The following is a 12,519-nucleotide window of genomic DNA, read 5'->3' on the forward strand; positions in this document are numbered from 1 at the left end:
GGATTAGCAAAAACCAATCAGCTTGTGGCATACGGTATGATGTGATTGCTTGTAGATTGCATGTAAAAGACTTATCAGTCTCCGCCATTTATTTTCATGACTGAACTAGATATTTCCTTAAATACTAAAAGAAATATTTAAATTAAATGCACTATTTTACCCAATGTGTATTTATTGCTTAGTGCTGAGTATTAGCATTAACTTGGCAACATGCACCAAACACAATTGAAATCAATTTTTGAATCGCCCACATGCTTCACATGAGGAGGAGCACTGCAGTATTTGTGTGCATAGTTGCTGCCTATGAAGAGCGTTCTAAATGAATCACTTATGATGGTCAATTTCTGTGAGGATAAGGCAGATATGTACAGTAGAGAACGAGGCAGGTTTCAGAACAGGCCAAACGAATCTCATTACACTCATGCCCTTGCAGTAATTGCGCTGGTCAGTGTGGCCCTGGTTCCCAATGAGAGGAAATAGACCTACCGGTCAGAAGTAAAAGTCATCCACTGAGACAAGGACACAATTAGCAGTTAATGCAGTTAATGCATTTCCCCGGTCCAATCACATCTCATTACCCCCTCAGAGTCTTAGTGAGGTAGCCCAGACCCCACACAAACAGCTGAACATGAGTTTGTGGGAAAACCACAAAGATGCGACGTGCCAGATATTCCACGGATACTCAGGGCGGATAAAGAGCATAAGGGAAAAGTGGGACTCCAGGGGTTAAATGCAGGATAAAGATAAGGTTGCAGGAAGTGATACAGTCGGCTCTCTATGAAGTACAGTCCTCAAAACCCCCCTCGGCTCCCTCAGCTCTTCCCGTCTCTCTATCTCCCCGCACCTCTGATCACAGTCAGCTGAACACAAGAAGTCTCATTGTTGCGCCTCAGCTGCAAGCCCTGAGAGCCCTGCAGTCCTAAACGTCTCTTAACTCTTTCTGTTTGTGGCCTATTTAGAAAACAGCTGTTGCATTCACCGATCACATGCAACATGGAAGAGCAAGCCAACACCTTTTAACCCTCCACCCAGAATCCAATTAAACATTCCTGATAGTGTATGACATATCCAGAATTGAAAGGACTCTATTTGAATTGCCAAGCAAACAGATAAAGCTATCTGAAAATTGAAGGAACCGACAACAACTGAAAGTAACCTTGTCGCCAATCCCTGTTCAAAAGTTCATCATTCAAGTCCACTTTGAAGTCATATCTTTGTTTGAGAAAGCAAATGCTTTTCTATGCAGTATTGTATTGTAAAGAACGGTATGACAAAAGGCTCTCTGAGGAGCACCCACACACACATACTCACAACACTCCCTATCGTCACTCAAGCGACACAAGCTTTGAGTTTGCACTTTTTGTCATTGCAAAGAGATTATACAAAACATAAAGATACAAGGTTCAAACTTTTTTACATACACATATACATATTAAAAGAAAATGTGTGTTATAGCTCACGCTGTGAGGTTCCTCAGAAACCGTACATTCTGCAGATATGCATATGTACAGCTGGCTATTGAGAGGTCTGTAATGGGTATGCATGTTTTATGTAAATGACTAGCCTCTGTCATGTGGTTTCTCATTTGGAATACTCCCATTCGTTAACATTAAAACATGGTTAATAGCAAATTCATGTGCGTATGCATGTGTTGTGGGTTAGGCAGACAATTTTCATGACAATTAGCGTATGTTTAGAATATTCATGTTCTTAATTGTGAATCTCAAATGCAAGTTGTTCTCTGTAGGCTTCATAAGGTCTTGGTGTACACCCGTTGAATTAATGTATGTAGATCCAGCACAATGGACTTTGAGGGCGCTGCCATCTGAACCCTGGTGCCACCAAACAAGCAGATCAAGACCCTCTTCCAGTGAACTCTGGTGCGGTTTGATTGAAATATGAACAAAAACAGGATGTGATGGCATGAGATGAGACCCTAAAAAGGACAGAATGCTGTTGTGTACCTGTTTTTTCTCGTCATAGGAGCTACGTTGAACATCACAGTTCGGTACAGGCATCAGAACCGCCATCTCTTTGAAGCAGATCTTTATTTGTGTGTGTGACAGAGGAATACCTAGCACTGTTTTAACTCATTTACACATTTTATAAGCTTTTTGTGAGTTCTCAGCTGGTCAAAGTACCAACATATGTACACACATACAGTGAGCACATTTTGCACAATGCATTGTTTTGGATGTTCAGTAAGTTCTGTCACAAAATATATGTTATAAAAGAGAATGCATGCACACTATACTTTTCTATTAAGGTTTTGGAGCGGAATTTGAGCCTTTGTTCCCAGAGTTATCTCACCACGCACTTAAATCTGTGGGTCGTACAGCTTTAACACACATAATCCCCCTAAGAATCCATAGACCGTTGGGACAAGTACAGGCCTATCAGCTGTCATTCAACATTTGTGACTGGTAGATTTACGAAGATAAACTGCTTCTTTCTGAAAGGGTTTCGGCCAACTATAGGTTTAAAACGTCTATATGTTAAACCAAATGCCCAAACCTTGGAGATCAGGGATGCATTTCCCAAAAGCATTGTGAGTCCAAGTTGATCATGCAGACCACTGCCACCAATGTTCAGTGAATACCACCAAAAAAAATGTCATCAATTACATCAATTACTCACCCTCATGTCATTCCGAACCCGTAAGACTTTAGTTCATCTCCGAAAATCAAATGAAGATCTTTTAAATGAAATCTGAGAGATTTCTGTTTCTCCATTGACAGTCTATGCAACTAACACTTTGATTCTTCAAAACGTTAATAAAGAGTGTGTGTTGATGTGTGTATGTGAATAAAAGACTAAATTCAATCTGTTCATCATATAAAGCAATCGAGTCTCTTCAGAAAATCTGGAATAAACCACTCATTTCCTATGGATTCGTTTTACGATCTCTCTTCGAGGCGTCAAAGTGGTAGTTGCGTAGACTCTCAATAGAGGGACAGAAATCTCTCAGATTTAATCAAAAAGATCTTAATTTGTGTTCCGAAGATGAACAGAAGTCTTAAGGGTTTGGAATGATTTGGAATGACAGTAAATAATGAATTTTTATTTCTGGGTGACCTAACACTTTAAACAACCTCAAAAATAATGAAAGGAGAATGTGTAAAATTCATATTTGGGTTTTCAGTCAAAAAGTTGTGTGAGAAGGAAAGAAAAAAAACACCGGCACAGAATGAGTGATAAACAGCCGATGTGATAACCAGGTATGTGGGAACAGCCCAAGCAACGTCACGTTTTGATAGTGTCACAACATCAGAAAGTCCCTCAGGCTTTTTTCACAAAACCAAATCATCAGGGCAAATGTTAAGCATCCCTAATCTGAAGAGACTGCAGGTGCTCAATTTGAGATTGATTTTGCTTCCAGTCCAGAGGAGAACTTCTATATTTATAGCTTGTGTTATTCAAGACTTTTTTTTTTATTAATCTAGGTCAAGACTGATTTAAGAAGGCAACAGATACCTGAGAGGATCAATATGAGGCTCTCTGCCAGATATCTGAATCAGTCTGGATCTGGAAGAGTAAAATAATGAACTGCCGGTTCTTCTGTCAGTCTCTTTACACAGTGCCAGACCACCAACGACTGGGTTTGGACCACTGAGGCACTGCATGCATGAGGTGGCACACCACTAACAACCCTCAAACCACACGGACTACAAGCTGTTCCACCACTTCAAACCAAAACATCCAAAAGTGTGTCTACAAGCACGTAGCTTTCAAAGAGACAAGAATTTTGGCAATTCAAAAAGTTGTTAAAATCTAAATAACTTTCTAATTTGCTCTCTGATATTGCAGCAATTCCCATGCTGAGCTACAGTCATTTAGCGGTCCTATAAAAACCAAACCTGAGACTGGATAAGAAATGCACAGTGCATCAAACCTAAATGAGAAACACACACCAAATATAGGGTTTATACTTGTATCAAGCTTGTAAAGTAGAGAATGATCAACACCAAATGTGCAGCACTGTAAAAAATATTGTTGGTTTAACTTAAAATTTGAGTTTGTTGAAATTAAAATTATGAGTTAATACAATGAAGGAGATTGGTTTAATGAACATAAACTCAAAATAGTATGTAGCTACTCAGACAAAATAAAAAAAAGTTGTGATAAATCATTAAAAAATATTTTTTTAAAGTGCAAACAATATGCATTTAACCAGGACATCAACAAACCAACTATTCCTGTTCTAGTCCAAACTCTTCAGGCACTGACAACTATCTGAATACATTATTTTCTGTTTGAAACGGTGACCAAACTCAGTGATCAAAACAATTTATATCTAACATTCAAAGTGCTCACCAAACTTGCTGAATAAAGTACTGAATAAGTTCTACATGATCAGTTTGTGGTAGAAAAATGCAGCACATTGATAATTTGAAAGAATCACCTCTCCATTAAAGGTTTCATCTCCAAAGGCGCGCGCTCCACTCATCAACAGCACCAGAAGAGAATACATTAGAGTCCGTCTCCACAGCAACGTGAACGGGTCATCCCATAATACTGCCATCATTCTCATCGGGATCAGTGATGGTGGGTTCCGCAGCTTAAACTCTTTAAAGTGTAACCAAAACTGTCTGTAACTAAAAACACAAAAAAATCCAATGCACTCAGATTAAAACCAATCTCATTGTGGGCTCGCTTCTAGTCGCGTGTCCGTTCTGCAGAAGCGCGAGGCTCTTGAGCGCAACAATCATTCAGTGAGATTCAAACACCAATTCCAGTCAGTAAGGTCCGATGTTCTGTCAGAAGTTTCGGAGTGTGTTAGGTTGTATCATATCCCGCGGGTGTGCCCACTTAATGCTCGTTTCATCCCACTCACGTGCTGACTATAAAATTAATTACATCTACAACCTACTTCAAAGCAGGCGCTGTGCAAACTTGCGTTGCAATTTCCTCTTGCGGTATGACTCTGTAAACGAAGCATGAATACTGTCTGGTTTTATTGTGGTGCACAAATTTGGGACAGAAACTCGCTCGTGAACGATGCCCTCGGTCGTCGCGCGCATCAACCACAACACAAGAGCGCTCAAATTGTTCGCAGATGACGGCAACACTCTGACACCTGCCTTGGATCACCGCCCTGCTTGTAAAGATTTAATATGATGGTTTTTTCTCGATAAAATCCTCGTTTTCTCTCAGTTTTCTTGGACGGTTTCCACTTGGTTTCCGCTTGTGACGCCCCTCATGTGTGCAGAGAGTGACTCGGACTTTGTGCCGAATGAATCCTGCGGCGTGTCCCGCTGCCGTGTAGAGCTGGAGGAGGGGCTCAACGCGACGGACATCAGTAAAGTAGCCAGTGCCACCTCCAGTCTGGACATTTATCCTAACACAGACATGCACGAGTTCATGCACTTTTTGAGATATGCATAAAACATAAAAAGTAGGCTAGTAGGCTACTACGCCTACACAATTAGCCTACCTTTAAAAAAAAAAAAAAATAGACAACAGCCTAACCGTTCCTCGCTATTCTGAGGGGGAAAAAACAGCATAGCAAGATATAAACTCATGCTAGAATAGTAGGCTATGGGAGCCCCTTAAGGGACATGGGGACGAAAAAAATATGAGATGGAGGAAAAATTATCTGTCAATGCTTTTGCGTTCTCTCACAAATGTTTTGCGCTCCCATGAGCTGCCTTTCCGCTACACTTGATTTTGAGCTCTTTGCTACGCAAAGTTTCCAGGGGGAACGCAAAAAAGTTTGCGAGCGAACAAAAAGTTTCCAGGGGGAACTTAAAGGTTTTGCGGGCAAACGCAAAGTTTCATGGGAACAGAAACGTCTTGCAAGCGAACACAAAGTTTTTCGGGGGAAGGCAAAGGTTTTGCAAGCGAACGCAAACTTTCTCGGGGACCTCAAGCGTTTTGCGAGCGAACGCAAAACAATTTAAAAGAGAAATTTAACTTTTACTATCCCATGAGGCCATGGGAGAGGATTTGTGAATGGCAGTGAAGCGACGCGACTGACGCTGGTCGATCACATGATAATGACAACATGGCGAAATACTGTATTATGTCCAGATTATATTCATAATTTACATATATAAGGGTAAGGGTAACATGGTAGATATAGATTACATTCATACTATATAGAACACACTTTTTAGTGTTTGTGAAGTAATTAGCTACTTGTTTAAAATAAGTCTTTATTAATAATTCTGCAGGATAGCGGCCCCCATGAGCCGGTTTGGGCATCCCTGCTTTACAGTTTTTTTGGGGGGCTACCAGACATTCAGAAATATGCTCTGGTTAATTTCAGACAGTTTCACTCTATCAATTTTAGATTGGTTGTTTATAGAAATAAATGAACAGGATGCCAGTAGCGTGTGTTGAATTCACTCACACTCAAGAATAGCCCTGTGTGACTGAGAGCATCTCTGTGACAGAATCAGAGTGAGATTGTGTAGATTGATAAAATGACAGTCAGATAATGGGACACAGCGCCCTCTACAGGACAGATGTTGTGTTGCAAGACTTTAAAGTAGTGCATTGTGAATCTCAAATGCAAGTTGTTCTCTGTAGGCTTCATAAGGTCTTGGTGTACACCCGTTGAATTAATGTATGTAGATCCAGCACAATGGACTTTGAGGGCGTTCACACTAGACAGGTTTGGTTCGATTAAAACAAAATTTGGTGCGATTGCTCGGTTAGTGCGGTTCATTTGAAGAAGTGTGAACAGTGCCATCTGAACCCTGGTGCCACCAAACAAGCAGAGGCTTGGAATAAATCATGTCATTATACTTTTGGAAAAAACACGAGAACCAATGGTGGTCTTAGAATATTAGCCTATATGAGCGCTGAAAACAGAGCGCTATAGACAAGTACTTTAGTTAAAAACACGTTTAAAAGAAGAAGAAAAATATCGAAGTAGTCTTATCAGGTAGTTTGCCAGAATCAGCACTCACAAGTCTAAAATCAGGGAAATCATGCAGACTTGATATTCTACATGAAATATATTATATGATAAACTGGTGGCATAACAAGGGTTTGAATATCGGGTTCATTTGAGTTCCGGCACATGTAGGCGTGAAATGAAATGAGAAACTGGATATAAGTTATCCTTAAGTTACAATTTTTTTTTACATTTCATTAAGTGAGTCCATCACAAAATATCTCTCTGTGGCAGGAATATTGGGATATTAATGATACAGGAAGATATTTATATAATATTCAAAGACACGATGGTGTTGTCAGAGAGATGGATAAAAGTTGAAGGGAAGTTGCTCAGAATAGGGCATACAACAGCATACGACTCAACCTGACACTTCATATACGTAATAGGAAAACACCCAAATAGATTGTGTGTTTAACTGTAACCAACCAGAATATGTCCAACATGTGATAACAGAATTGAATGCATATGAAAAGGAAAGAATACCTAAAAGATGCACTCAAAAGTGTGAAGCTAAACTTCACATTAAAAAAAAAATCCTTGGAATAGCATTCAGACAAATATATGCACAAGTATTAGATAATTTTTTAAAGAAACTTAATGGAGAGAATATAGAATGTCTTTGGTTTATTTTATTTGGTGAATGGTTAAAATTTCCCTGCCAATGTCCTAACTCACACTTCTGTCCAGTAGGTGGCAGTAATGCACCTTGGTTTGCCAAAAGACAATAAACACCAATAAAATGTCACATCATTTACAGAGAAAAGTAGCTCTGGATACAGTGGAGCGTGAATGGTGTGGGAATTGCATGATTGCGTGAAACTGAAAGTTAATTAGAACGAACCAGAGAAATGCATAAGTTGTGTCCCAATTCAGAGGCTGCATCCTTCAAAGGACTCAGACTTCACAGGCCACGCCTTCAAAGTCCACAAAGGTCGAACCAATCGTTGTTGGCCCTGTCCCGACTGGAAGCCCTCCCAGTCACACTTTCGTTACAAAAATGGCACTTTGACTGTCAGCTGTGTTCTTCGGGGCTCAGCAAAAGTGCACATCGAGGGCGCATATCGGCCACAAAGGTGGTTAAGCGAACATCCTTATGAAACCTAATATGACAAATGGGAAACCACAAGTCCACAAGACTGCAATTGCACATGGACTGTCCCATTTAAATGGGACGGTCTAACATATGAAAAAGTGCTCACTGACGCACAATGAATCCTGGGATATTCCAGACTGCGAATGATCTGGCCCGGGAAACTGAGCACGCATTAGTAGGCCACATTCAAAGGAGCCTTGGACAGGCTTTGAAGGATAAAGCTTCTGAATTGGGACACAGCCATAGTGAAGCTTTAAAGTGTAGGAATTACTCCCATCTAGTGGTAAAATTGTATATGACTACCAACTGAATGTTACTTTCTTGCCCCTCCCACTCCGAGGGCGTTTTAACTCCTACAGTGGCCGTATTATTTCAAATCTGCCGGCAGTCGCGAGTAATCTCCCGCTCGCATTCGTCACGGCGCCACTGAGTGTAAAAACGCGAAAGGCGAAGCTTGAATTTCCAGGTGTGTCCCTCTTTGGCTAATGTATTTTCAAGATGGAGGCGCAACATGGCTTCCGCCATTCGAGCAGCTCCCCCGTATGTATTATAAATGTCAGATTCTACGCTTACGAGAATACTTGATTAGTTGGTGGAAGTAATAATACATTAATGAGCACATATCATTTTGAAAGAACAAAGAGGTTTTTGCTAAGAATCAACTTAAAAAATGACACAGTGTAGCTTTAAAGTTACTTTCATTAGACCTTATAATGAGGGTTCTTTCCTAATTTGTGTCCATTAAACATATTTATTTATGTACCACCATTTACTTATTCATAACACACAAAACATACAATGTCAGCACAGTTCTACAGACAATACTAATACATTTGTCATGTTTTTTATTAGTAATTGTTGCTTCTGTGATCAAATGACTATTACTAAAGATTGCTCCTTATCGAGCGCCCCCCCCCCCCCCCCCCCTCCCCTTTTTTTAATAGACATGAAAATGCACATCCCGAACTTAAATGGTTGTAATTCAAGAATGCTTTGGAAAATAGATGTAAGATTGGTCTTGTTTTTAAGATTTTTGTAGAAGTGAAATAAATTAAGACAGTTAAACAGAAAAAAAGTTATGGAAGTTTGAGTTTATGAAAATGTACAACGTTAAAAATTTAATTATTCATATTTTATATAAAATATATATTTTCAAAACCTGCTGGACTCTAAAACTGCAAAAACATCAAGGGCAAAAATCTGAACAAGTTGTGTTTCAAATTGTAAGTTGATATCTCAAAAAAATAAGCTTTCAGTGAGATTTAGTTTGGGTGCAGTACCAGACTCTTCCACTAGTTGGCATTACTCCCCATATAAGGGTGCCTCCATTTCCATGTTGTTTGAGTGATCTGAACCATTATTTTTACAATTTTCATACAATTTATGAAGTAATCATCCTATTCAGAAGTAATATTGGAAGTTTGGCAGATTTTGAAATGAATTCAACTTCTAAGAAACACAAAAAGATCACGTATGTGCATTATAGCTCGCTGCCACATCACAAATGGTGAATCTATTATTTTTTCTTTATATTCAAAACATTTTCAGACCTTTTTTTCTAAAACAATTGAATAAATGCTATCTTTTGAACTCTTGGCATGAAAACAAACTGAGGTTTCTACCATTCTTTCATGTTCATCACTATTTCAAAATAAAGGTCTGAACACACCTTAGGAGTATGAAAATATTCTTGAAATAAAATCGAAAAAACGAAAACTAGAGACTGTAAGCTTTCAAATGATATATAGTTTGTCAAGATTAGTTAAGGTTTAGTATAGGATATTTTAAATACGGTGCCAATATAAAGGGTTAAAACCATTTTAATTTCTGACCCTTTTCACATTTTAATGCTGTTTTATAAAAACTGTAGAATGAATATTTATAAACTTTGCAGAAGCACAAGAAACTATTTATTTACCATGCTAATGAAAAGAGACTTAACATCTGAATTGCTCTTGTAAATATATCAACAGTTTGCTCTTAACTGGTGTGTTTTTTTACTTAACTCTGTCAGTCTGCATTCCTGAGACTCGTGTGCTTGTCATTAGCAGGGCGTCTGTCTTGTGCTCGCTGCTGTCTCTAAAAGCTCAGTGTGTTTGAACGGTCTTGTGTTTTAGACAGGTGTATTAAAGGACCGCGCTGAATGTCGGAGATAAGAGTTGACTGTGTGCTGAGAGTGTCTAGAGCTGTCAGATAGAGTGCTTTCTAACATCTGTCGACACAAACAAATTAAAGCCCTTTTCAAATCCCTTCAAATACACACAGAAATGGTTAGACCTGCCTAAAGAAGAGCTAGAGCTGATCAGGACACGGTACTGACAGTAAAAATCCTCAAACAGTGAATTACCAGAACACTCGCGCAACCACCGTCAAGCTATAGTTGGTCTAAAGTTAGTTTGACAAACTATTAAAAATGATTTGTGCCCTAATTTTCTTTTTAAATGCCACACTATTTTTATTGTAACAATATTCATCTCATTTACTTGTTAAACATAATTCATTGCTACAGCATGAACAAAAAGGGATTTTCTAAATATCTTGATTTTGTTAAATATTTTATTCTATTTATTTAGATGCTTGTTTGTTTGTTAGTTTTCAAAGCTATGCTATGATCAAGTTTTCCACAGTTAGTCAAATGACTGTTTTTTTCCATCACTGACCTCATTTATTCAAATCAAGTCTTTAGAAGGAAGTTTTTATCTTTTTATATTTTTCTGGAGGAATAAAATCTTATTTAGCATGACATGGATATCATATAAAGTTTTATTTTAAAGTTGTTTTTTAACCTAGTATTTATAATGAAATAATTATTTTTAGTGAAATAATCCCAAATGGTAGGTACCTACGAAAATGAGCACAGTATTACAATATGTTGAGAAAGTGGAAGTAAGTTACATAGCCATTAAGAAACAGTAGTAGCATGTAGTGCTGAGGATTTGGTCATATTATATAATATATCATGTCAGCGAATGCCATTTCTTTAAAACAGTACAACCGCCCCCTTTTTTTTTTGTCTTGCATTTATTTTTTTTATTTTTTTGGCACATGGGTACAGTATGTATGTTAATAGTATGGCTGAAAAAAGCTAAATGCGATGACAAGGATGTCATTGTGCTCTGTCATCAGTAGAGCTCACCGAGTTTGACTGAAGCCACAAAATTTGAGTTTTGCTCTTCACTTCTACAAACTTTCCACAGAGCTAACACAACTTCAACCTACGTGAAAAACAGTAAGGTAAGAGAAGAAAGATTACGTCTATGTATTTAAACAGAAATACTTATGTTTAATGAAATATGTATATGTTTGGATACTACATATATTAGGCCTAATTAGCCTATCTTAATTTATTTATTATGAAGTTCATTTAACAATGAAAAGATGAACCTAATTATTGTAGGTATTTTTATTATATATTTACTGTTTTAATCGATTTGTCTTTTTGTATTTGATTTGATGTATGTCTGTGTCATAATTTATTCCACAGAGTTGAAGATATGAAACTCCTGCTGCTTCTGATCATGATCTATGGAGTGGAAAAAACTTTTTCTAATCAATACTCTGACAAAGCTAAAAAAAACAGCATATCTACTGGCCGTAAGTTAATCATCCTGAAATAACATTTCATTATCATTAGTCTTGCACTCCAGATCTCAGTATGAGACAGTGTGATATTGCTTTTTTACATTACATTTAGGAATTGTATTTGCATAAAGTCTGCACATTCATAATCCAACGCAATTTAACAACTTGTATAAAATTGTTTATTTGTTTGGAAAAAGTACGCTCACCCTTTATTTGATCAAAAATAGAGTAAAACTGAAAAATTTTGAAATAATATTACTATTTAAAATAGCTTATTTCTATTTGAACATATCTAAAATGTAATTTATCCCTGTGATCAAATCTGAATTTTCAGCATCATTACTCCAATCTTCAGTGTCACATGATCCTTCAGAAATCATTGATGTGCTGCTCAAGAAACATTTATTATTATGAAAATAGTTTTTGCTGCTTAATGTTTTTGTGGAAACAATGATACACTAAAATTCAAAAGTTTGGGGCAAGTAATATAAAAAAAAATGAAATACAAATAAATGAATACTTTTATTCAGCAATGTAGGCCTATTTCAAATAAATGCTGTTCTTTTACAACTTTCTATTCATCAAAGTATCCTGCAAAAATGTATCAGTTTCTACAAAAAGGTAAGCAGCAAATACTGTTTTCAACATTCAAAATAATAAGAAAGATTGTTAATAATAGATAACCAATAATATTCATGTAAGACCATGTGACACTGAAGACAGGAGTAATGATGGTGAAAATTCAGCTTTGAATAAATTACAATTTTAATAAATTGCATTTAAAATTATATTAAAATATAAGGCAATTATTTTAAAAGATAAATATTATTTTATAATATTATGATACTGTATTTTTGATCAAATAAATGCAGCCGATAAGCAGAAGATATATATATTTTTTAAAATCCAGTTCATTACATTTGAGCTAATAATTTTTCAG

The 12,519-nt window shown here is 37.3% G+C and overlaps 1 protein-coding gene across 1 annotated transcript in view; it reads right to left on the reverse strand.

Annotated features, from left to right (window-relative positions):
- mmp15b (matrix metallopeptidase 15b) overlaps positions 1–5,242 on the reverse strand; it is a 35,669-nt gene extending 30,427 nt beyond the window's left edge. Inside the window, exon 1 of the mRNA XM_079605536.1 lies at positions 4,403–5,242. Coding sequence (XP_079461662.1) covers positions 4,403–4,531 — 129 coding nt within the window. The 5' untranslated portion in view covers positions 4,532–5,242. The remainder of the gene's footprint in view (positions 1–4,402) is intronic.
- Positions 5,243–12,519: the final 7,277 nt, after the last annotated feature.

This window comes from Phoxinus phoxinus (assembly GCF_949152265.1).
Source record: "Phoxinus phoxinus genome assembly, chromosome: 2".
NCBI classification, from domain to species: Eukaryota; Metazoa; Chordata; class Actinopteri; order Cypriniformes; family Leuciscidae; genus Phoxinus; species Phoxinus phoxinus.